General features: G+C 35.6%; 1 protein-coding gene across 1 annotated transcript in view; it reads left to right on the top strand.

Moving 5' to 3' along the window:
• Positions 1–27,787, top strand: part of SLC9A9 (solute carrier family 9 member A9) — a 153,831-nt gene that overhangs the window by 23,257 nt on the left and 102,787 nt on the right. The window contains exons 5-6 of the mRNA XM_072344119.1: positions 10,845–10,960; positions 19,165–19,270. Coding sequence (XP_072200220.1) covers positions 10,845–10,960; positions 19,165–19,270 — 222 coding nt within the window. The remainder of the gene's footprint in view (positions 1–10,844; positions 10,961–19,164; positions 19,271–27,787) is intronic.

Below are 27,787 nucleotides of genomic sequence, written 5' to 3'. Positions count from 1 at the left end.
CAAGAAGTCTTGACATTCTCTTCCTTCTTTGTCTGCTATAGCAAGGATGCTGGCTTAGCCACCAGAGAAAATCTTTGGTCATAAACTTCTGTTAATTTCTAATTTTATCTGTACCTCTTATCCTCTATTCCAGAGAAAATGGGTTTGATTCATGTGTGGAAAGCTGTAGGTACAGAGCCCATCGAGAGCATGAAATAGGTATAGGGAAGTCAGCGTAACACTAAGTACCAATTTAAAAGGTCTTGGAGCAAAGGCAGAATATAGCCTAAATGTAGTACAAACATGAGCTGCTACCCAAACAAGGTCTTTTCTAGCCTCTCTACAGTTTCAGTTTTCCATTCTGTTTAAAAAGTAAAACCAGCCAGGACTGATGGGTTTCTTTTTGTGTCTGCACACTTATAGAGCTTCTCTGATTTTACTCTGATTTTAGATATCTAATGTTTGGGTTTCAATTATTAAAGAGTAAAAGAAATAACCCTAACTAGGAAACACGATATTCAAACATGATACTCACATGTCCCTTCCTTTTTATATGAGACACTGAAACAAACACAGGTAGATAAATACCTGAAAACTCTCAAAATTAGCAAGGTTCATGTCTGTACTAAGAGCATTCATTTGTTTTATCTAAAAGTGTATTTTACATTTGAAAACTGCACAGTTAAGTGTTCATCTACAATACCCAATGGTCTGTATGTAAGGTATGAGTTCTTTTTTTGTACTTCAGCACTTTTATTAGTGTTTGGCTGAGATAGTCCAATAAAAATGCTAAAATGGTTTCAAACATATTTCTTTGTAGTTCATTTCATGTCCTGTTCTACAACAGGGTACTTTCTAATCTAATTTACATTATACCGAAATCACAATGTGATCATAATTATCTTTGATAGCAATACAAGCTTATTTAATAAAGGGTATATGAGGTATCTACTGTAACTGGTCCTTGCAAACATAAGATCATTCTTTGTTGATGGGAAATATTAAATCAAAATATTTTCATATTTTAAATGTAGTATTTTCAAATGTGGGCCAAAAAGATGGATGTTTCAGAGTTTCTGTTGATTTTCAGTCTGAAGTTTTAGGACAGCAGCTAATTTACTCATGCAGTAGTTCAGAGTGAATAGTAAACAGGAACATGTCTGTCTTCTGTGCAGACTGATAATGTTTTAGCAGTGTTTCAGTACTTGGAGAGAAAGTGCAAGGCATTGATTCTCACCCTCTTGACTCAACACTTTCCTCAGAATTTCTGTTGAATCGGGTTTTTTAATTCCTTTTAATCACAGAATCATTGAGGTCCATCAGTTTTGGAAACTTTCCCCCAGCAGGTCTTTCTACTAACATTCTTAGTTGTCTTGAAAGGTATTTCTGAAGTTCGGACTTTGCTGTTACCTGGAGTTCTGAAGAAATCTCAATTAAAAGTTTCTTGACAGAGGGAACGTTTTTGAGGTAAAAAAGAAAAGGCAAAATGATCCTCATTTAATTCCTCTGTCAATATAATAATGATAGGACATTTGAAGCTGAACAAAGGTGAAGAAAATAGATACAAACTTCTGCTCTTAGTCCATAGCTAATCTGCGATACTTACTGCTATCAGACATTGCTAAAGCCATGGATTTAGCAGAGTCTTTAATAAAATCAGACATTTATATTGATAATGAGATGGGATTAGAGGTCTTCACATTTCAGAATATAAAGCACCCACTGATCTGTGGACCAGAAAGAAACTTCTTTTATAGAAAGGAGTTTCCTGATTGTCTGTCTTGAACTCAGGAAAACCCTTGAATGTTTTGAGCAAGCTATATTCTTTAGGATACAAACATCTCTTGGTGTAGAGTGAAATTTTCATTCTTTGACTGCTATAATAATGATAATCATTGAAATTATTAACTGGTGAACTAAATCACTGCTGTCCAAATGCCAATTCAGCAGTGAATCTCGTTTACCTAACACTCCTACTGCCCATTCAATATTTGTCAATAGTTCCATAGTCATCATTAAATCATGATGTTTTCAACTCCTGTAGGTATCAATATCTTTTTATTATCTCTTCTGCAAACTAGGTATTGTCAGCCCTTTTCTTCTCATATAGAGGTCTCTTAGTGCTGTTAATATTTTTCTCAACAGTCCATCAGCATTTATATAACAGCTATTTTTGGATTTCTATGATCATTTTTCATTATGGTTTCTGCAAATTCTTACCTCTCATTTTTTACATTTGTTTATATTTTTACCTGTCTCAAAATACGCATGTAATATTGTCAGTTACCCAGTATTTATTGTAAGATTTCTTAATAAATAACATTGAGTTAAGTAAATTTTGATGTAATGTTTAAATCTTTGTAGTGCAATAAAATATTCAGTGGTAGTATATATTGGATGCAGTACAGCTGACAGTGTTTCATGGCTCATTTACCCAAGTAATTATGAGATTGTAGTCATCGCTCAAAGACCAAGTGCAGCTTTTTCATTGCAAAGACATTCAGGTTTAATGGCTCTGATTTAAATGGAACTCAGGAACAGAGGGATCTTGGAGTTGTGCTATACTCATTAAAAGAATATTTAAAAAGCATTAAATAATATTGTGCAGTTGTAAACTGTGTTGGATCGGTTGGTATGACTTTAATGCAAAAATACTGTGTATCTAAAGGACTGTTTGAAATCCTGTATGAAAAAGAGTGAACATTGTGGGGAGCTTTTAAACAAACAAACAAGCAAGTTTCAAGATTCCTGATAAACAGGAATCCTGTCTATAGACAGTTTCCAGCTATGTTCAGTGACCTCAACTGACTTTTTAGCTCACTTAGGCACACATCCCACTTGGAAATCACTGCAAAGAATGAGTTAGTAGGTCATAAAGTTAAAATGGCAGCACACGACTTCAAAGCAAAGTGAAAAATATTCAACCTGGAGATATCACAATTTAAGAAACTCCTTAAAAAAAATAAAAATTAAGAAATGATTTTGTAAGAAACAAAATAAAGGTTGTTCTGTTTCTCCTGTTAATTCTTAGACAGATTAACTGACAGACTGTGACATAAATGAATATTAGTATGTAGTCTGATTTACATGTGGTAAAATATGATTGAGGACAGTTTATAACGTCAGAATGAGATGTGTGTCATTCATCTTGACTTACATTTGCCACCTTGTCAGAATTACTTAGGAAAATCTGCAATTGCACCTTTAAGTTAAACACATCTTTGTATCTCAACAGACATTTTCTATGGCCCATATATATTACAGAAGACACATCAAAACACTGAATTGTAGTAATTCCTGACTTTCTTGAGCAAGACTCCATAGCAGTGTTGCAAGCTAAGGCTCACATTCAGGCTTTTTGGTCTCTCGGGCATTCTGCACTCTCATTATGGCCAGGCTAAAGCATCAAACACAAATAGAGTTGGGCCATTTCTGCATTCCAAGTAAGCTTTGGCTTCACTTCAGCTTTGAAAGGCGTAATAATAGTCTGTGACTGGGGACAGATCAGCAGTGGGTGCAGGTGCACCCAGTGTCACCTCTAAGTTAGCTCCCAGGGGGGCTGCTGATACATGCAGGGCTGCTGTCCTCATACATGTGTGCCCCTTGCTGCAGCCTGTGGCTGGACATGCATGCATGTGCATCAGTTGACCTCTCCCAGTACTAGCATATGAAAGGACAGTCTCTCTCTTTGGTCCTATACCAATAAAGAAGGTTATAAAACCTCAGGTAAATATTACTGCAGTGCAACCCTTCTTACTCCCATCCACTTAAGTCTTATCTCTGAGGCACATTTCTCTCCACTAGGTCTCCCTATAAAAACTTCTGATTTAAGAAGGAAATAAGGGATTATCTGTGATTACTTGCATGTTAGTCTTGCATGTTAGATATCACTAAGCAAAAGCTCTTCTGACACCATCTAATGCCTAGTTAGGAACACAGCTGTGCTCATTTGAACAGTTGTTCTCAGGTCTATAGATACTAAATAGTAATGATACTCATCAGCTGAGCCGTCATTGTGCCTCAGGTAACTGAGTATGAAGAGGATTAGTAAAGTCCATTTCTCTTCTGTTTTTCCAATCCTACTTGTGTGATTTACACAGAACACTTTAAGGCAAATTTACTGTTGGTTTACAGTTACGTGAGACACTTCAGTGAGGTTTACTTGATTTCTTAGCAGATGATTTATTGAAGAAAAGGTCATGTAATAACTTTCCTAGTGACAAAACTGATTTAGAAGATGACAAAAAGAAGAATGTATTGGTGCATACTGCATTTTGAAACAGTGAATCACTGTTGCCAAAACAATGGTGAGAAGAATTCCACTGTACAGTAAAAGCTATAGGAAGAAATAGAATGTTCATACTGAAGAAATGAATATTTCTTTTTCATCTCCACTCTTTATATTTCACAGTACACAGTTTAAATTCTGACTCTTTTTGTTGCTGTTGCAATATCAATCAGTCAATCACTACCTTCACACATAAGCAGGAATAAAATCTTTGTTCTCTTTTTTCATATTATTGGCTTATTAATATTGCTATTCATTGTGAAAAGAAAGCAATGCCACTCCTCAGGTTTTTGTTCATCTTTCACTTGCATGATTACAATCTGCAGCTATGTTCGACTGGCTTCAAGCTACAAGCTAATCATATCTAGATAGAGTAAGGTTCTTTGGGGAGATAAAATATGAGATGAAAAATTCTCTGTAGATTAGAAAGCATACTTGGCAAGAAAGATTTAAATTACAAATCTCAGTCAAACTACATAGCACAACTGCACACGCATTTTCAATCTAGAATTATGCTTTTTAAACTTTTAACACAATAAAAACTTCCAATAGTGATGTTCAGCAGGGATGCTACAATAAATAACAAAACAGAAAGAAAAAAAAAATAGAAGACAACTGCTGATAAAGTCATCAGGCAGATGGGTCTACCTGTATCGAGGATATGGCGTGTATTTTGTGCACCTTCATTTAATGACTTCTGTTACATTCTAATTATGTTTCCTGCAGCTTTAAATTGAGAATAGAGTCTTGTGGAACTGATAGGTTTTCCCCTTAACTTGCACATGAGGATACAGTTTCTTATTAAAGAAGAAACATTCTATAAATCAACCCACCAATCTGTATGTGCACAGGCACTGTGATGCCACTTTCTGCAGCTGGGGATTTGGTCAGGAATCAAGGCTCAGCACAGGTTTTCTCTCCTGACTGCAGCATTCAGGCACATTTTTACCATTAGCAATTTGTAGGATTTATTTCATCTTGTATTTGTCTCACCTCACACGTACCTAACCTACCTTGTGCAAACAAAAAAACCCAGACCTATACTTTTGCATAGCAGGCTGAGTCACAGCTAAGAGACTGTACTGCTTCTCAGAGTCTGTCTCTGGAAATATGAGCAAGTGAAATACTGACTTTCTTCTGTGTGCTTATGTTGTACAAATCATCTGCTGCATTGATGGGACGGTATTTGGTAGTTGCTCCTGCTTTTTCCCTTCTTTCTTTATTTGGATCTTTGTGATTCTGCTGTTTCAGCCTGTTCTATACGTACCTGAGACTAGTAAGGGTGAACTGCTTTTATCACAATATCAATGGATGTTTGACAGTGATTCTGCAGAAGGCTTGCATCTGAACTAGCAGCCATTGCTTTTGTGCTTTCTAAGTGAAGATAGAAACTCAGATGGAAGCAATGTACTTGCTCTTAGAAGATCAAAATGGATAAAACTAGCGGTGTGACAAGGTTCTTAGTCAGTGTCCATCTCTGCCTGTCATTGTCACATTGTTCTCTAGTTTGCTTGCTGTTCATGCATATGTTGTCCCTCTCACAGTGGTCTTGTATTCCCAGAAATGCTGGTAACTTGAGCTGCTATTTGTCAGCTGCATTTAGGTATGATAAAGTCGTCTGTTATGTGTTTAGTTATCACGTATGCTGCTTATTGACACATTTCCTATATAGCCTTTCCTGTCCACTCATATGGCTAAACTCTTGCCAGACGTTCATCTTTCCTGCCTTGGTGACTCCAATATCTTTTTTCTCATGCCTTCCTTGATGTAATCTGACCCCATTTGTCCCTATTCACAATGCCTCTGTTAAAATTGTTCTCTCAGCTCCTTGACAGCTTTAAATCTTTCCTACAGCCTCCCTGTTCTACTCTATGTCAAACACACCCTGCTGGCTTTTACTGTAAAACCACAAATAATTTCATATTTACTAGCTGTGTGTTGGACAGATGTTTTAATATTCAGAACTTTCAGAGCTTCCCCAAAACCCCCAAAGCAATTTCAGTATCGTTTTTCATGATTTCTTAAAACCAGCTGTTGCTAAAAGAAACTCTTGCAAACAAATAGTTATGTGCAGCTTTTTCTGAGCATTTAAATAGTTTTTGAGTAGTCATTACTCTGTAAAATGCCTAGGAGAGGGCTCTTTTTGTCCTCCACGTTTAAACAGCATCTGGTCTAGAATGTCCCAGTCCCAGCCTAGACTGCCTTGAGAGCGGCTGTGTACATAAGCTCTCTGTAAACGTCCAGCAGTACCCAGACAGCCAATGCATTCTACTTACTCCATTCTTGAAGACACAGCAAAAAAAAAAAAAAAGGTTTGTAGTAACTGAACTGTGGCAATAAAAAACAACCAACATACAAAAATAGCTAACTGGACTCTAACAAACATTATTTCCCCTTTATTCACACAGGCAGGCCAGACACTCAGAACCAGAAATGCCATGCAGAATTGTTGTTCTGGTTCTTCACTAATTATTTACTTTGATTTTATTTATTTATTTATTTTTAAAGTCTGAAGTTTATTTTGTGTTCTACTGAGATCTCAAGTCAAGTTCTCAAGTTGACTTCAAGTCAAATATTTATATGGTGTTTCCTCTAGCTGTGGAATGACAACATTGGATGTAGCATATTTTAGAGCTGAGGCACTTCGTACTTGCCAGTCTTGCATAATTTGGAAAATTCTGAATTCTCCCGTGTTTCATTTACATTTCTGTTTTTTCCCCCTTCTGTTAAATGGCAAAAAATACAAGTTCTGGCTTGATGTGATACTCCCCATGCTTTCAAATAATATTGCATTGGGTGCAGAAAATGTCAGGTTCCTACAGGCAAGTTTTTTTCTTCTACTGTATTCCTGTATTAATATTCCAAATCATTGACCAGATCAGTTATTCACAAATACTGTTTGCAGCAGTGAATCACCAGAGTCTAACTAAGAAGTCTTCAGAGGCCATTCATTACTATTCATTTTACACACCTTTTTTTCTAAACTATTTTTCTAACCATCCAGTTACAGTTCATACAAAGAATTTGATGAATTTGCATATTTATTCATGATAAGAGGGCAGGGCAACCCAAAATAAATTCCCTGCTAAATAATGGTTGTACATTGTTCCTTTAATATATTTCTAGACCCAAAACAGATATGGATTTAGACAATTTGTCACCTAGCAAAATCTACATATTCAAACTACCTAAACAAAGCTGAAGGAATAGAGAAGAAAAGAATTAGACATCAATGCCTCATGCTCAGACTTTCTCTTACCCAAGATGAGGACCAAGGTCATCTGTTACCACATCAAACTTAAGTATTCATGCACTTCCCAGCTATCTAATTTAATTAATAATGGCTAACACTAAGCAAGGTAGAGCAGCTTGTAGGCAGTAGGAGCCTGGAGTCTCTCTTTGGCTCCCTCTCTAGTGAAAATGAAGAAGGTTAACCAGGTGAAGCAGGAGTTTGAATCTGAGGCTCACATGCCATAAGTATCAGAGAGCTGTGGCAAAAGGGAATGCAAAGTGGAACTATCCTTTTTTCATTCATCTCTGACCTTTGTGCCAGCAACTCTCTCACAGACTTCTATGGCAAGATAGGTCATTTGGTAGTTTGGGAATGCAGAAAGATTTTTGAACAAGCAGTACCTTCATTACATAGTGCTGGAAAAGCCTCCTTCACCCCTCAAAGACTGGTAAGGAATTAAGGAGCTTTACTGGTGAAAATAAAGTATAGCAGGGCTCTCGGCAGAAGCTCTGAGGATTCCTATGCTCAACATAAGAGTCTCATGCCTAAGTCTCTTCTTACATCTGTTGCTTATATTCTTTTTGTTCCATGGAACTATACATGCTTTTTCACTATGGGAAATAAAGAAGAACAATATCTCAGGTGACTAATAGAGAGTTCTAAATGGTGCGTATTTCACAGTGTGAATGCAAAATACAGACTTGCAGAATATGCAATAATGCAGAAAATGGCACTTACTTTATGCTGTTTATTATCAGAGAAGAATTGCTCAGGGTACAGAAAGAAAGGTCTCCTAGTTGAAGGGGCATCCACTTTCCCAAAGAATCTACAAGATTAAAATAGATTAGAAACATGATCTAAGAAGTATAGGAATTATGTTGCAAGTATATTTTATAGGCAAGATTTTCAAAGCTATATGGGAAATGAGGGTTAGGTTGGTTGCAGCTGGGCTTCTGTTTTCTTTATGGAGCCCTGGAGACCTCAGTTCTGATACAAAATTTAGCATTACAGATTAGTAACAAAGATTATTTGACAGATAGAAACTGGAAAAACGGAAGTATAGTTATATATTGTTTGTTAACTTGATCTGTGTTAATAGCCTACTCTTTGTAAACAGCGTGCACTGGACTGGGAATGCATTCCAGTGGGAAAGAAACATTCTGGAGGAAATTCAAGAGTACTAGCATCTTATTTATAACTTTAGAACTGGTATTGTAATAATACTTTTATTTTAAACATATACTAAACGGACTCTTGAAGATTATTAGGGCAATCGGATTTGCTGAAACTTGGTGGATGTAAAATAACATCACAAATGAAAACAGCTCTAAAAATTATTAAGAACCTTTTCTTTTTAGTTTGTGGTTTATAACAGCAACAGGAAAATCAGAAGAGGGTGTTTCCTTGGGAGCAATATGCTGTTGTCACTGGTGTCTACTTTTTCCCTTGGATTTCCATTGAGAGCAGTTATGTTGTGCAGCACCTTATGATTTTTAATGTCACTGTAGTTGGAAGCTCAAATATCCAGTTGAGATCCCAGTTTTAAATATATAGTGGAAAAGCCACACTAGATTAAGTATTTCTCTAAAGAGATTTGTTGTTAACATTTATCACAGATAAATTTCTTTATTTATATTTGTCTGCACTAGTCTGTATCACCTGAACAATCTCTATCAGCTAATACAATATTAAAGCAAGACTGGCATTTTTTGAATAAAAAGTTTTTAGTAAAAAATTATCTGGGATGCATGGGGTTAGAGCTTGGCCTTAGTTTGAGCATTCCAAGCTACAGAGTAACTTCTGTGATTTAAAAGGATATTTTCTTAGTTCTAACCTACAAAGCTGAGAAAAGGATCTGGTTTCTAATGGAGAATAACTGAAGTATTTTTATTTAAAATGTATATCTGAAAAAACCAATCAAGTTGCGTGCTCGTTGTGATACATATAGATAAATGCAATGACGTAAAATCAGCCTTATTAATAGCAAGCAGATGATGTGAACTATGACAAATTTATTAAGTGATTTTCCAGAGAGCAAAATCTTACCCACTGTTAAATTAATTCTAGAAACATCAGAGAAGTTACTCCAGTTTAGAAGTCCCCTTTGATTTCTACTTTTCAAAATAGCCTCTAAGCCAAACTTCTTGTGTAGTCTGGAGAGATGATAAGAAACTGAATTTTGAGTAGAAAGTGACAATTGAAAATGAAAGAAATGTGTTCTATAAGGTTAGGATCGCTTTTTTTCCTCCTTTTTTTTTTTTTTTTTCTCACTCAGAGAAACTGCTCTGAGCGATGATTAATGATCACTGAATAATGAGCAGCCTTTATTAAGAACATACGGCTTTTAAAGAAAAGATTAACAACTAAGTTTTAAAAGTTCATTCACAATATGAAAGGATTTGGGTGCATGTTTTCAAATGTGCCCAGTGGGCGAGGTACAAGTATCTTTGGATTCATTTAAGCCAGCAGTTTCTCACACAGTCCAAAAATGCTTCTGATCACTGGGGAATTCTGTGATGACCCTTTTCCCTATTTTTAGGTTTTTGCAGCTGAAAATTTGCTCAATCAAACAGCATTACTGAGTTTTTCTGTATCAGTTGTAGTTTCTGTAGTTTCCGTGAAAATAAATAGGAGCCATTACTTTTAGAGTGGTCTACATATTAACTAGATAAAAATATACAATTAAAAAGAAAGTCCACTACAGTTTTTAACAATTAGTAAATTTACTTCTTTTAAGATATTTCAGTGTTCTTAGAATATGTATCTCTGACATTACTGAATTATATGAACCACTGATAACACTTTGTGTGAACCTATGGGAGGTTTAGCAGTGCATTTTGAAGTGTGACTTTGTTGCCTCACTGCCACTGAGCTGTAAAATGTCTGCCTCATTTAGAGACTCATTAGGAATTTTGAATACAACATTTAAAAGCTGGCAGCAATGAAGATGATCAGTTTAGAAATGTCAGAAAAACCACACAGCTGATTTGTGCTGTCTTTGTGTAAAGGCTCTATAACATTAGGCAAATCAGTCTTGATAATGTCTTCTTAAGCTTACATTATCTTTCCTTCTGAAAAATAAACAGCTTGAAGTATTGTCCTCTGCCAACAGCAAAGGGCAATTATTCATAAAAGTCTTTGCATTGAACTGTTTATAAAGTTTGATACGCTGCTGGAATAGTTTAATAGGAAATAGAATTCATATGACAGTAGTTTATGTTCATAATTCAAATGGCATGATTATTAAAAAGAAGCTGAAGAGAACAAGAAACTGCTTAATACTGTGAAAGTAGCATAAGTGTTACGTTCTGTGTCTTAATGGCTATCTCATCTTTCCTATGACAGCTTGATAATGTACGGTTTTGTGAAGGCCATGGTACACATTGGCCAGTTAAAAGAATGGGAATTCCATTTCACCGACTGTTTATTTTTTGGATCACTAATGTCTGCCACAGATCCAGGTAAGAGTTATTAATTTCAAAACTCAGAAGAGCAAATAAGAAAATAATGTCTGTATATGCCATAAAAATGTTTCAAGTGTCAGTTCTTCTTTATTTTGATTCCTAAAGTTAATAAATATCTGATATTCTGAATAGCATAAGACAAAGTGCCTCCAAAGGGCCTCCCTAACATAAATAGTTTTAGTAACTGGTTTACCTATGTTAAGTTCACAAATGTTATAAATGCAGTGCTGAAGTGATTGAAGTAATAAGTAATGTTTTTCTCCTGTTCTCAAGACACCTATCTGTTTATTGCTGTGCCTGGTGCACCCCAGGGTGAGGTTGGCCCTTTGGGCTGCCAGGGCATAGTGCTGGCTCAGGTTCAACTTGCTGTCAACCAGAACCCCCAGACCCCTTCCCGTGGGGTTGCTCTCCAGCATCTCATCCTCCACTCTCTGCATACATCCTGGGATGCCCCATCACAGGTGCAGAATCTGGCACTTGGTCTTGCTAAATTTTATAAAGTTGGTGATTGCCCAGATTTGTCAAGATCTGTCTACAAGGCTTCTCAGCCCCCAAGTGAATCAACAGCTCCTCCTAATTTAGTATCATCTGCAGACTTAGTATGCATTCAAGTCCTGCATCCAGATCATTTATAAAATGTGTGATCTAACCCAGTTTAAAGATATAGGGAACTAGCTTCCAGATCTCACTGTATAAATATTTTTGTAAGGAATAAGTTTAAAATTTGAATGCAGTGTTGCATGGTAAATACAAAACATGTTGACCTGAGCTTGCAGATTTTAGATTTAATGCCTAAAGTTACAGTAAGTATCCAAGTGTGAGAGAAATAGATACAAAACTTGAATTTGAAATTTGGAGTTTTAAAATGAGAAAATCATTTAGATTCAGAGAGAATTTCAGAGCTCTTACTAACCACCTTAATAATTAAAGCAGTGCTGACCTCAAAGTTATTCATAGTTTTAGCAAGTTTTTGTTACATAGAATATGTTTATCCTGAGCACCAGAATAAAGTACTGCTTTTTGCATCTCTGGAAAGACAGTGAAAAAGGAGATGAAAAGATAATGCTCTGATATCTTATGTACAATACAGAAAAGGACCTAGGCAACCTGGTGGACAACAGATTAGCCATGAGCCAGCAGAGAGCCCTTGTGGCCAAGGCCAATGGTATCTGGGGGTGAGTTAGAAAGAACGTGGCCAGTAGAGCAAAGGAGATGATCCTCCTCCTCTACTCTGCCCTGGAGAGGACCCTCTCCAACAGCTCCACATCTTTCCTGTTCTGTGGGCCCCAGACCTGGACACAGTACTCCAGATGGGCCCTCATGAAAGCAGAGTAGAGAGGAACAATCACTTCCTTCTCTGCAAGGCTGCTCTCAAAGAGTTCTTCACCCACTCTGTATACCTATCTGGGATTACTCTGACCCAAATACAAAACACTTTGCTATGTTGGACCTCATTAGCTTCACATGGACCCACCACTCAAGATTACTGAGGTCCCTCTGGATGGCATCCCTTCTTTCTAATGCTTGGTGTCATCAGCAAACTTGTTGAGGTCTCACTCAAGTGCATCTGGAATACTGTGTCCAGTTCAGAGCTCCTCAGTTCAAGAGAGACAGGGAACTGCTGGAGAGAGTCCTGCAGAGGGCTACAAAGATGATAGGAGACTGAAGCATCTCCCAAATGTGGGAGGGCTGAGAGACCTGAGACTGTTAAGCATGAAGAGTGAGAGGGAACCTTATCAGTGATTACAAACATCTAAAGAGTAAGCGTCAAGTGGATGGGGGCAGACTGTTTTTTTCAGTCATGTGCAGCAACAGGACAAGGGGCAATGAGTACAAACTGGAAAACACATTAAATTCTGTATGAGCATGAGGATAAAATTATTTGCTGTGAGAGTGACAGACCACTGGAGACATTAAAATCTACCTGAAACTTTCCTGTGCAACCCACTCTAGGAAAGCTGCTTTAGTAGGTCCACTACATTCCTGTGCTTCTGTGAATACCATGTGGAAGAGATAAGTAAAAAGAACAGAAATGTACACTAGATTTTTGCAAAATTTCCAGTTCAGTATATAGAGGAGGTGGTACAAAAGGCATTTTATGATGCACATGGCATGCTGTGTTACTGTTAACTATTCCTGACAAGCTTCTCTACGAAATGTATGAAAAATCTTTCAAATTCACATTTATTAGAAGAAGCAATAAAAAGCAACATTGTTCCACAAATTTGTTCCATTCATTAAACGAAACCTCAATATTTAACAAAAGACTTTGACAGCTTGTAATTTATCATTCTGATGGATTAAAAATATCGTGTAAAACAAGTTATTTGTTGTTGTAAGACTGCTGTAAAAGCTGCATTGAATTGTTATTCTCAAATTAAATGAAACATCCAATATGCCGCCACTTATAAAACCATGCAACTACTTTAATAATACTCAGCCCATGATTGGAGCCCATCCTCACAGCAAGAGAAGAACACAGAAACTAAAAGCACAAATTAAACATGAGACAAATAATTGCTTCTGGAATAAAAGGTTGCTTAAAGCATCTGAGTACATTTCTTGATTGTACTATGAATAGAGTTGTGTGGCTGGCTTAGTTTTTTTTTTCCATTTTCCATGCCAACTCTATTTAGATCCGCAAATGAAAATGTTGATTTATAAGGGGATATGTGTAAGAAACACAGTGATTTTGATTATAATAGTGTTAAATCATCACTGAATAATCTAGAATAGTCATGAGAGGCAAAAAAAAAATTCCCAGCTAATAACTCCAGTTGTGAAAACACCTAGTTGGACAAACTATTAACTGTATCAGCTATTAAAGCTATTTTTAATTATACTTCCTCTTATAAAGAGTGCTTGTGTCCAAGAGTTGTTTGAATGTTAAGTCTTACTCTTTCCATTGTCTATCTAAAATATTCTAAGCTGTTACATGTTTGATTAATCTTATCATTGAATTTCTAACCCACACCTTATAGAGTTTTACATGAATATTTTTGCTTACTCTAATGGTAGACATTGTAGAAAACAATTCATTGTGTTGTAGGATTTGACAGTGAATTTTGATCTCGAGCAGTACAAAGAGCTCACTGAAATTCCAGGATCAACTAAAACATGACCTCCTGGAGACTGATAGATGTTAGACCATATGAAGTGTCCACTGATTTTATGTATGATATCTAGGTTTAATGAACTAGGTTCAGCCTCGTTAGCATCTACAACAAATGAAGAGCCATTTCTGCTTAAATGTTGGTGTCATGAAAGTACAATAGAATAATGGATTACTGTCCTAGAGTGAAATAAGAAATTCCTGTCAGATATGCTACCTGATTTCTAATTTAAGTTTTTCACTGGCATAATTATAAACTCATGTCAAAAGCATTTTAAATTTCCCATGGTCTCAAAAGGTGTTAAAACAGATCTGCTGACTTGAGAGAAGTTTGGTTTTTTTAAAATCAAATTCCTTACCTGTAATAGTAAAAATGATGGTAGATGTTTACATATTAAATGAAGAATTTTACTACCAGAACAGTAAACAAATATGCCAGTTAGAAGTTAAAATTATCAGGAAGAAGGAAATAAAGAGAAAGCATCCTATATGTATTTAAAGATCTTCAACATAGATATTTTTGCATAAAATTTAGAAAAAAAAGTCTCCAATATCCCACAGGTTCCCTTATATAGAAAACTTGCACTTGAACAAAAATTAAGAAAATTAATTAATATTAGATTGGGTTTGAGATTCCTATACCAGTCAGTACAGTTGAATTTTCATAAACTAAGACAAATGCAAGTATTACACCAAATGTTCAACTGAAAAGAAAAAAATTAAAGGCAAAATTGCTTCAGATGCTACAGTTCAAGAATCTTCATTCCCTCATACATTTATGTAAGTGTCTACATTTTGAAGTATAGACTGTTATCCCTAAATGTCTGTCGTACTTACAGATATCCCAAAAAATTTCAGCTTACTAGAATAAAGTAGAAGCTTCATGAAACAAAGCCAGGTTGCTTTCAAGTGAATCACTCATTAAAAAACAAATAAAAATCTCCCTTCAATACTTTTTCATTTTCATCAGAAAGACCTCATGTGAGAGATTTAACTTTTGAGAAACAGGATTTTAGAAGTGCATAAGATTAATCTTTCATTTGTCTTTAAAAAGTCAAACCCCTACATAAGGTTTTCTTCATTCTGATCAGCAGGTATCATTTGTCACATATTTGGTGAAATGTCTTCATGTGATTTAATCTACTTAAATTTTAATTAAACTTAAATTAATTAAATCTGCACAAATTTTGTTATTGCAGTGTTTTCAATGTTGATAGGATTTCCCTTGTGTTAATTTTTCATTTTATTTCTAATATAACCTAACTCTGGAGGGTGAAAGGCTTTTTGTTGTGATTCCTTCAGAAGGCATGGAGCAGTTGTTTATCCCTGCATGGCATCATTCATCAGGTGCAGCTAAAAGGCTGTGGAGAGGTGCTGATGTGGGGAATGAAGTGCCAGCTCCAGCTGAGTGAAATGAAACTGCTTCATGTGTGAGCATGGAAAAGGTTATTCTGCCATCAATTGTCCTCTACAGTCAAAAGTTAGATGCAGCAGTGAGTCTCAGAAACAGGCTGCTTCAGGGTAGCAGTAGTTGTAATAGAATAATGTAAATGACAGAACAAGACTGACAGATCAACAAAAAAATGGACTTCTGCCTTTGCCACCAAAAAAGTAACTGGAAAGTACAGTTTTGGCAGTTTGTCTTCATTCTTGTTATTAACACATTCTGCTCAGTGACTTTCCAATCCAAAGGCATTTAACATATCATTAGCACTTTTAGGTATATATATATATATATATATATATATATATATTTCAAGCAGAGAAAAGAGATTTGCCTTCACAAGGTTTGCTGAAGCACAGCTATATCTGAGCTACTGAACTCCCTTACCTTTTGTCATACTGATAATCATGAGGCACTTTTCTATTTGAAGTTACTATGGTTACAGCTGAACCTAGCATGTGAGAGTTACAATTCTGTTGTCATTGATAAAATCGGATATTTATTGGAAAGAGCAGTACTTGCTTCACACAAAATCAGAGGATTTTGCATTAAAAAAAAAAAACAAAAAAACCCAAACAAACAAAAAAAACACAACACTGTATAAGTACAGAAAGGTAATACATTTTTGCACTGGTTAAATAAGCCTATTTATAAACGTGTTTTTAATTAACGTATTTTAATGCTTTTTTCTTGTTCATCCCTGAACTAATTCATGAGTGGTGTGACGGATTAGTAGGGAAAGGAGTCTATAATTAAAATCGGAATTGCTATTTTTGAAGGAAACTTGATGGGAGACATAAGTGAGACACCTCTCATTTTCTTTACAGTTGATAGGCCATGAGATATTAATTTTTCTATTCAGAATATGAAGGCAGTATAATACTGAAAGTTTATATAATGGTCACATTTATTTTCTGGGTTTCCTTGTTCTTTTCAAGTACAAAACAAAGACACATTAATCTTAGAGATTGTTGAAATTTGCTGATATTTCAGTTACACATTTTTCAGTTATATTTTTTACAGCTAAGAGCAAGTCAATGTTTCTATATATGCCAAAGGATATCATTCACAAATCAGTTCCACAGATATCAGTTCTGAGTTGGGTACAACCAAAAACACGCTACGTTTAGCATCTAACAGATGCCACCTCAGTCTGTGGAATCAGGGAAGACAAGTATCATGTTCCTACTGGAACAAGTGCTGAACAAATCTTAGATGCTTCATTATTTCAGGTTTCCCATCACCACTTTTTAAAATAAAGTTCACTATCCTTTCCAAGTCAGGAGCTCTGATACATGTTTTTTCTGTTTGTGAAAATTGCCTACCAGCACAAAAAATGTTTGGCTGCTGCCATTCTAACCATCTAGTTCTTTACCTGCCTCTTTTTCTTTCTGTCTTATATGCCTAATATGAAGAGTCCAAAATTGGTTCTGTTGCTAAAGGAAACATCTGTCTAGTGAATTACACAAGTCTTTGTCACAGACACAGGTAAATCTAGGAAACCCATGACAGATTTTGGTAGTTACTACATAAAACCCAAGGCCTGCCTATCTTCCCTTCAGAAAACCAAGGAAGCCACATTTACTGCAATGTAGTATTTAAAGACTAGGTATTGTTAGGTATGAAAGTTCTCATAGATTCAATATGTTACTGTGATATATAAAGACAAATATTCAAGTTTTAAATTCATTCTCTTGAGAATTTTCATCAGACAAAGCATGATGTGAGTGTTTTGAACAACATCCACTCACAGATAATTCATAGATATGATACTATTTTACCTACAGGGCAATTTAAATTAACTTTTTCCCCATTATTGAGTGTTAACATGCCCATTCTGAAGTATATTTGTAGATTCTCATACACAAATAAGTCAAATGTGATGTTGGTTAAATGACTAAGATGGTGTTTGGCAAAACAAAGTGAAAATGTTATACTGAATTCTTAAATGTGCTGGGTGTGCCAAAAATTCTGTAGTTCTTGGTTCTTGTACAGGTATTATTTGTTGTTTTCATTAATGAATTGGATAATGCAGTAGAGGATGCTTCCTTAATGTACAGTTCTATAGTGAGAGGAGATAGAAAACACTTGGAAATGAAAAAAATTAGAATGCAACATGATTGCAATAGTTTAAAATCAACATTAAATTCTATATTTAGGAATAATTGATGGTAGAGGAGAAATCAGCATGAAAAGAATTTTATGTTTATAGTCTGAAAATGAGTAATTGAGAATAATACATGGGAAAAAAAGGAAAAAAAAAAAGATAGGGTTTATAAAAACATACTTTTGCAATCATTTTAAAAGATCTGTAATTAGATTTTTGGGGTAGAGTTGGGAGTGAATGAGAATATGCTTCTTTGAAAATAAAATAAAATATAAAAGGCATTGGTTTCAGAGGAAGCAAGAGAAAGGAGAGAAATGTGTAGAGATCTAATTTACTTGGCCTGCTCTACTTAAACAACAGAATGCTAGGCTTTTTTTTTTTTTTTTTTTTTTTTTCTTTTTTTCTTTCCTTCTAGCATTTTTGGAGGAACTATTAATGTAAGCCCAAAGCAATTAACTAATGAGCAAAAGCTGGAAGTGACAAAGCATTTTAGAGAATAGGTCTGTTATTACACTAATGACTTCAGAGAATGGGAGACTAAATTGGATCCACATTTAGCACATTAAAGCTGTATCACCTAATCAAGCAATAATCTGAATATGGATATACACAGAATATCCTGGGTTTGGGTGTTTTGTTTTTGTTTGTTGGGTTTTTTTTTCCCCATGTAGAGATTTTGCAGTCCTAGGTAGGTCTAGGAAGAGATTGTGGTCACCTGTTTACAAGTTAGAAGACTGTGAAATAAAGTAACTTAGGTGTCCTTTAATTTATAGGACTTTGATACCAAATATGAAACAAGTATCTAAATACCCTTACAAATGTGTGTCTAAGTGATTTGCCCACCAATCTTAAATTCTTAAATTTGACAGTTTTTTCTAATGTAAGAGAAGGTTAAAAAATCAAATATAGCATATCATTATAGTAGAAAGAAGCTTAAATTGATTGAAGGAATTTTAATATGGGTTGTAAGTATCAGTTGTCCTAATCTGGATGAGCAGGCTTCCTGACTATGAACATGTTGCACTTGAAGCAAAAGCGGTTGTGTGTTTGTAGGACAGGATGCAGGGTTATTTTTTCCTTTGAGTGTTTCTCAATAAATACGCATTACAGATAGATAAACATTACCATAAGCATCTTAAAGTACACAAATCACTACTCTCATCACCCACAAAGCCAGTGTCAAAATCTAAGTATTTTCAACATCCTTGTCATTCTCTGGCAACAACACCTAAGTCCCTTGTGCACAATAAAGTATGCTGTGATGTTTTCAATTGTGTGTGATTCAACTGTGTGTGTAATAAGGTCTTTTCCTTATTATTAATTCCTACTATTTTCCTAATTAGCTGAAGAAGCAAAATACATAGAGTTACCAGATTTAAGGATATTATATATATCTCCATTGATCGCTTTTAAGTTATTAACCCTTCAGGTAGTGAATCAAACTAGACTTTCCAAAACCCAAATACTAACATTGCTTTATTTCTTGAACTGCCAGAGGAATATGAAAATAAGAAATCAACTGTTTTGTCTCCATACAGTGACAGTCCTTGCTATTTTCAATGAGCTGCATGTGGATACAGATTTGTACACACTACTGTTTGGAGAGAGCGTCCTAAATGATGCTGTAGCTATTGTGCTGACATAGTAAGTACAGCCACTTCAATTCTTTGCTTGATGAGGTAATTACAAGCTTCAATTGATGATGATATAGTTCTCCACAACTGGGTATAGTTCATGCGAGTGCAGATATACAGCATTAGAAGTTTTTATTATCGAGATTTTATTCTGGAGTTTTTCCTCATTTGTTAAAGACTAGAATTACAATATCTTCCAAGGCAATTGTGTATCATAATGTATATATATATATATTTCCATTTTCCTCATTTTAGAAAGCAGTATATTCTGAAAAATATGAAAATTTAATTTACCATGTTTAACAGTCAACACAATAGAACAGCAATGCAGGAGATGTAATGACAAAAGGACGAGTGTGATGGAGAGGTGTTACAAAGGGGGGGAAAAAAGAACTGTTCATCTATCTCTGAAAATCTAGCCTTGCAGGCAAAACCCCACAAGGGAGGAAAAAAATAAGTTTAAAAAATAGCATTTCTATTTATCATTCTCCATCTTCAATTATAAGCCTAGTTACATTTACTTACACTAAACTACATGCATTTATTTTAGAGCAAGAATAATATTTTCAAACACTGCCAGATGTCTGAGCACGTCTGCCACATTCAGTGATTGTGGACGGAACGTGTCATGTAGCAAAGCATTAAGTAGGTCAGACAATAAAATGCACAAAAGGAAAACTAAGCAAAGAATGGAAACCTCAGTAGAGATAACAGAAAAGTAACCATTAAAAGTTGCTGTTGAAGTTGGAGAGAAGCATGTACATGACCAGAACTCTTGAAATTGTTTTCTGGTTTTAATTTAGTTTTGTTTAATAGAGACCTGGGCATGTATAGCTCATTTAGACTCTTTGTCTCATGGTGCAAGGTGCACAGAACATGGAAAAGTTAGTTACAAGCAGCTCAAACCCAGAATCTCTTAAGTGTGTCTGGTTTTCTGTCACTGTGATGTCAAAGCACATGGATCTGTTCAGCAGTGAAACTCAACTGCAAAGCAAAACTAGGAAACCCAGGAAACTCTAGGAAACTCCCTCCAGCCTCTATTTTTCATGCTCTGTATGTCATTAAGTTTAAAAACAACAGCAATGGGACCAGTTACCCTACATTTTACATTTCCAAAATACAAAATAAGTAATTCAAAATCCTTTTTCATGTAAAGGATTCAAGGTATTTAAGAAAAACAATAACAAAAATAACCATACTCACTAAGTCACTAAACACACCTGCTTTTGTGCAGAAAAACATATACGAACAATTATGCCATGAATATTTACTATGTACTTTGTTTTCCAGAAAATGAACTTCAGCACCTCTGTCAGCTTTCTCTATTTAAAGCATATGCTTCACCTGTTGAAGTAGTTTATGTTTGCTAAAATTAAAACAAGCAAACAAGACATACGTGAGAAGAACGTGAAAAGATAAAATATTTGATCTTCTCTTGAGTGTGTTTAAATATGCTAAATATAGTTTTTGTGTTTAGAGAGTGTTTCACAATTTAGAATTTAATTTTAAACAACAGATCATAGCACCATTTTAAGAAAGCTGTATGATGCAACTTTCAAGGCAATATCTTTCTTCCATAGATTTTTGGACCCAGGAATGTTTATCATTGCTGAGGAATGTTAATGGTACTGTACAGACAAATGTAATTAGCTGTTTGTGTGCTTGGGCACTTACTAGCTGTGGAACACATTCTAAAGATCGTAACTTCAGTTGGTGTTGTGTGATGAAGACTGTTGAATCTGGTTGAAAATTAGTAATTTAGTAATATTTGGGGGCAGATTTTGAAGACTAAACTTTTATTTCACTTTCACTCCTTTTCATTGTTCTCTCTTTTTACATCACTTGTTGAATTAAACAGTCGCATGTATTTTGAATGCACATGCTGTAGCTTTTGAATTGACATAGTTTTTGTTTTATTGCATAGGAATTTGCTGAATAAAGTGTGTAAGATGCTGTTGAAACAGCACTAAATAGCTTGAGATGTGGCAGAAATTTAGCTGAACAGGTCATTAGAACTGAGATAATATATTTAGTGTAACTATTTAATCTTTCTCATGCTGAGCAGTCTGAGTGCAGGATGTGGAAAGCACTAATGAATATTGGTAGATTCCCTGCTAGTAATTTTTCTAGGAGAACACTGCACGATAAGTGTTTCCATTGTAATCAATGTCAGAAACGTTTGTATCATCATTACACAAAAGACGTGCCTCCATTTCTCCACTGGTTCTTATACTGTTTCTTGCTCAGTGGACCTGATGGGTTTCTTTCCTTTCCCAGAGTAAGTAATAGCATGGAAATCAGAAGGCATTTTAGCTAGTCTGAATAACAAAACAAGGGATCAGCACAGGACACTGTGTTTCTTTGGAAGTGTAAAACGGCAGTTGTGATGGGGACTTGGGAAACCTGGACTAGTGAAAGGCAGGGGGAACTGGAAGTAGATGATCTTTAAGGTTCCTTCCAACACAAACTGTCCTGCGGTCTGTGATTCTATGACATGCAACAAGAAATTGATTTATTGTAGTTCATTCCTCCCCCCCATTCATAAGTGGGCACTTATCCACACACATTTAATAGCTTTAATGTACCCACACATAAAAATTGTTCTACCTAGTTCATTCTTTTTCAAAAGTGTATATCCCTCATTCATTGCCAAGCACTGTACAGAGACACATTTCTGGCCTTGGAAGTAAAGACAGAAAAAGAATCATCTGTGCCATCAGACAGAGAAGAAAAATAAAACGATTAATACATGCAGCATTTTCCTCCTTTAAGAAAATAAATAGAATCAATATTTCTAAGGGTGGGAAGTGGGGATGAAAGACAAAGCTTGAAACTTAACTTACGAAGGCAAAATGCGGACTTTGTGAAGATAGGGCTAGAAAAACAAGCAAGGATGAGAAAAGACAAGATGTAAGAAATCTAGATGTGGTATGCTATGTAAATACAGATCATAATATTAACACAAAAGCTGTAGACTGTAAACTCATAAGAGGGAAGAAAGCTTACTCGAGGATACAGAAGAAAACCTTATTTTACATACAATCATATTTTTCTTTGGTGCAATTTTGTAGAAATTTATGTTGTTTTCAAGGAATGTCTGCTTTTGAAATTCTTATGAAGACTGTGAAAAAGTGCTTATGAAGTGGAAGGGAACTGTGAAAAGCGGAGGAATTAGATCCTCCAGCTCTAACAAATGGTGCTTTCTAATCATATGGTGAATCTGAAATCAGGAAAGGAGTGAGATTCTACAAAGGGAGTTGTCTCCTTGGAACTGTTGCTAGATGAATAAATTTGGCAGAACTAGAGCTTTTGTGATCTCAGCTTAGCAGTGCCAGTCTTAGACAGGTGCCTGATGTGAAACCTGACCTAGAACTTGCAGATCAAAGAAGAACTAGCCTTGCCTCACAACAGTTAGATGAAGAGTTACTCTGCTGTACTGATCTGCATGACCCTCAATCATTGACAGATATCTGGGGATTGTGGAAAGTCTGTGAGCTAAATTTCTGAAAAAAATGACCAAGCACATAAATCCAGATAAATTACGTTTGTGATCATTCCCACAAAGATTTGTAGGAAGGAATGACCATCATTCTGCAGAAGGAAATAAAATAGAATTTACTGAAAACTTGTAAGAGAGCAAAATGCTGGATGGAAGCTCAGCCAAACATTCTGCTTACTGGTTCCCCTTGGACAAGACAAATTTGGCTACTATTCATACTGCTATTAGAAAGCTTACACACCAAGCAGCTACTCAACCAGACAAATAACAGAGTAACTGATAAATTAAAACACTAAGGAGTTAATTGTTCAAAAAGTGAGCGAGTGATTTTAAAAGGTGAATGAGAAATCTTCTCAATCTATTATTTCTATAATAATGAAATTACGGTTGCCCATCTGCTCTTTTTTTACCTTTCAGGGAGGGCTTAGTTCCCTGCTTATTTTGTTGATGATAATTAGAGTTTAACGTCACTGACCATCTGGAACAGGAGATGCAAGCACTGGGAAGCTGACCAAGCTTGCTATTAGCAGGAACTTTAAAAGAGCTGATTTCCTAGAATAGAGGAAATCCTGCATAACATAGTGATGTCTTTTGCTTTCTTTTTTGTCCATGAACCTTACTGTACATAACAGTTGTGTGCTTAAATTGGGAATGTTACTGTGGAATTTCTCTAAATTCAGTTTGGAAATGTACATTCAGGACATAATGTTTTTAGGAGGTAATTCTCATCACTGTATTTCTCTCACTTTCAGATATTTCAAATCCCTATTTCCAATACTAGTTCTGTATTAAAATTCTACTGATTATTATCTCATTATTATGTGATGAAGGTCTCTCTAGTTATAGGTTATTTAATTGGCTCTGTTTTGTTTATGCAGTTTATTTGAATAGACAGCCTTCAGTTGTGGTCTGGTAAACTAGAATAGATTTCATTAAGAACTGCTATGGAGATTTCCCTCAGGGATGTATGGAAATGTAACTTAGCTCAAATCAGCTGGGAATGTCTGTACTTGTCATATCCAATCAAATCAGACTAGCTGCAGGTATTTCTGTCCATTTATACACAAACTAATAACATTAAAAAATATGAAACGTAAGCTCAGAATTGCAAATCACATCTAAGAGGCAATTATTTAGATACATTTTCCACACAAATGACTGAATTAACATCAAAGCTTCATTTCAAAGATTCCTACTGGGAACTTCAGAACTGAAGTACACCCTTGTACAAGTCAGCTTGTTTTCTGAGCTCGTCCAGATGTTTCTTTCTTATCCAAATAAACTTTCTCTAGTGAATAAGACAGATTTTCTGAGAGGAAGATAGATAATTACACATACAGACTAGTTCCACTTACAGAGACAACTCCCTTAGAGTTTAAAGTGAATGTATTGATGCTATTTCTCTTGAACTGTTCCAAAAGAAAGCTCATCTAGATGAGATGCTGTCTGCAAGAATCTGGCTGGTTCTTGGGTAGGATCAACTTGTTTTCAAGTCTTCTTAGGTGGACAGATGGAAGAGAAATATGTGTTGGAAATGTGAGGGGAAGTTGGTACCAACCAATACCTGTTCATTGTTGAAAACCTTTCCAGAAATACAACTCCTATACTCTGTCAGACTACACAGTTTGTCTCTAAACTCTTGCTCATGTTTTGAGGAACTAATTCCTACTCTGGGATTTTCAGTCAGCACATGCCAAAAATTAAACTCTGTACTTTTTTTTTTTTTTTTTTTTTTTTTTTTAAACCACTTTTAATAAGTTCAGAGTTATTCCTCTATCACATTCTCAGTTCTATCTTTTTATTTTTTCCTCTAGAGTGACTTAAATGGACGGTACCTAACCAACACTGAGCAGCTTTCCCATAACTATCATTAATTGTGTTGGGACTGACTGGATTAGACCTTCCTTGCAGTGCATTGTCTTGTGATTTTGAGTTAATATACTGTGTCCAACATTAAATGTGACTTTAAAAAAAACTCAGGATACAGAGTGATAAGACAAGAAATACATAAGATTATAATTTAAGAAATTCTACAATTGCTTGGATTTTTCCTTTTTGTAAGTTGCAAATATAAAAAGTGTTTGTATATTATCAGAAAGTTAAGTGAGGAGAGCTTCTGGTCTACCTTGCTCATACAGAAATATGACCATCATTCTCTGTTTGAGGCTTACCAGCTATTGTAGCAAGTGAAGTGCATTCCCCTAAGGTAAATTTCATTCTGCTCATTTGCTATATTTGGTTCACAAGCAGAGCCCTACAATTCAAAATATCCCTAAATCCCTGTCCTCATATATCAAGACAACAAAACATGTAACATGCTTTGTTTCTGACATTATTATTGCCAACATCAAAGCATGCAATTCACATCTGGATTTATTTTAGACTTTCTCATGATAGCAGTTGCATTTCTTGTCTTCACTTGGACACATTTTTTAAAATGAAAATTGTCATGGCAACAACTGCAACCATTTATTATAAAGCAATAGAAGTGGAACTAATATCTGTGAGAGAAGCCCTGTTATCAAGATAGTATTTCATTCAGATATCACCAGAGTCATTTTTCCCTAGTCTTTCCTTGGTTGTTTTTTTTTTTATTTTTTTTATTTTTATTTTTTTAAGAAAAATATAGAAAATATTTTCAATAATGAAATGTAGGTGGGATTGAACAGCTCAGGCGATTATAAAGATTTTCTTCTTTAGATTACTGGCTCATCTCAAATCCAGATTAGCAAGAGCCCAAAATTATCATCTGTTTGGTGAGGCCTTGAAAAAAATTGATCGGGTACTGAGATTTGAAAAATCTCATTCCCATAACAGCTATGATCTCAGCTGCAGCATAGAGACAGCAAACAGTACATGTGAAGGGTATGTATTCACTGAGAGAAAACGGATTTTATCCATCCTTTAAACACACTAATGTCTAATGCAAAGGAAAATTTCATAGGCAGTTTGAAATATTAGCACAAAATACTTCAAAATGAGCTTCAAGAGTTTCATTCACCTTAGTTGTGACCTACTGGATTACCTGTGTTAATCGGCTACAAGCTCCCCTACTGAAAAATGGCTGAAGAGTATTGCTTCAAATCTCAACCTAGTGTTGTGCCAAGTCTGGATTGAAGTATGGTCACCCAGTGTATGGTCCACATGCTTTAGGAATCACAAAGCCTATTTTCTTCACATGTTTCCAAAACAAAGAATAACTGTAAAGTTAGGGAGGCACTGGCACGGGTTGCCCAGAGAGTTGGTGAAAGCCCCATCCTTGGAGACATTCAAGGTCAGACTGCACCAGGCTCTGAGCAACCAAATTGAGCTGTTTGCATCCCTGTTCATTGCAGAGGAGTTGAACTGGATGGCCTTTAAGGGTCCTTTCCAACTCAAACCATTTTCTGATTCTATTGCTACAAACATCAGATGATCCAGACACCCCAGCAGCTACGTACATTCTCAAGCAGCTGACTTAACTCTCTCTAGGATACAGTGTTTTCACCAAGAACTGTAGCTTATAGACCTCTTAACAGACAAAGAATATCCATTCTTCACTGCTTACTTTTAAGAAAATCTAGATTTTCTTTGAACAAAGATGATCACTTAATCTAGATTTATTCAAGTACTTCTGTGTCACACACAGTTCATTTCAGGGAGGTAACATAAAGAAAAAAATGGATTAAGCAAAAAAAAAATTACTTCTACTGTTACTGAGACAAATTTGCCAATGAAAATCTATATCTAAAGAATGGATTTCTTTCCTGTTTCATTCATACAGAGGAAAGAAGCAGTGAAAGATCAGGCTATTTGTTTTCCCCAAGCTGAGAAGCACTGAGCATCTCATCACCTCATGCTTTCTGTGTTCACTGAGCTGTACATCTCCTGTGAACTTGGAGTGCTGTCTGGGAGAAAAAGTTGGAATTGTCACCCCAGAACACCCCAATATCAGGATCTCCATAAGCAGAGGCCAAAGAAGCAAAAAACTCTGAGTACTGAATAAGAATATACTGCATATGTTCTTTCATTTATCAGCTAGCAATCTGAAATTGCTCCTTGTTCCTTCATTCACATTCATTCAAGAGGACTGCCAAGCTGCTACAATATTATAATGTGAGTTTCTGAAGGGTAAGGACTAGATATTACTGCAAATGGAAAGCTGCTATACATTCCTCAGTACTTTACATTGCAGATGGGTGTAGTGTGGCCTGCAACGATGTTATGACAATGAGTCAAACCCTAAATGAAGCTAACATTGTCTTCATAAAATATATGTCATTTTCTGTTATTTCAGCTTTAAGCATCTCCTGAGCAAAATCATAGGCTGCATGATTCTAAGAAAGAAAATTACAGTTCAGTAAGATTTTAGTGCAAGATGCTTCCCCTTAATCTCTGCTAGTAGCCCATAAGGGCAAAGGATTTATCATGGCTAGCCAGACTCTTTGAGAAGTTTCAGAAAGTGCTTCGGTCATATTCTACTTTTTTATGACATTAGTGCAAATCTGGAACAATTGCATTGAGTCAGTGGAGTTACTTCAGATGCTCATCAGTGTAATAGTAGTTTGAGGCGGTTTCTTGTCTGGAGTGTTCAAGCAGAATGACAGTAAATCTTAGTCATTTACAGATAATGTGCTGTAGCATTCTAATGTATCAGTTCATACAGGCAACCATCAGACTGTATCATTTTCCCAACAGGAAGGTAGAGTTTAATTGACATAGATGAATATCATATTTACTTGCAAGAGTGCAGTCCCTGTAAAAGACAAGGATAGTTCAGTGTCTTCATTGTCTCACCCTGGAGTTATCCCAATAATTTTAGTACAAAATGGAAGGTTAATTAAGACCATCCATCCAGCAGTTACCTGCCTTGCTTCTTATGGACACATTGGTCAGCATGTTTTTAGCTGTGATGTTTTATCATCTGCACTCCAGGTGTACAGATTAAACTAAGTCCAATAGTGTCACCTTTTACAATTTTTTGTACAAATAGAAAAGGTCTGTGGATAGAATTAAGCCTCCAAGAGCACAACGGACTCTTTGCCCTAC

Source organism: Excalfactoria chinensis, chromosome 9 (genome assembly GCF_039878825.1).
Source record: "Excalfactoria chinensis isolate bCotChi1 chromosome 9, bCotChi1.hap2, whole genome shotgun sequence".
Taxonomy (NCBI): Eukaryota; Metazoa; Chordata; class Aves; order Galliformes; family Phasianidae; genus Excalfactoria; species Excalfactoria chinensis.
This window is presented reverse-complemented; position numbering and strand designations above follow the sequence as displayed.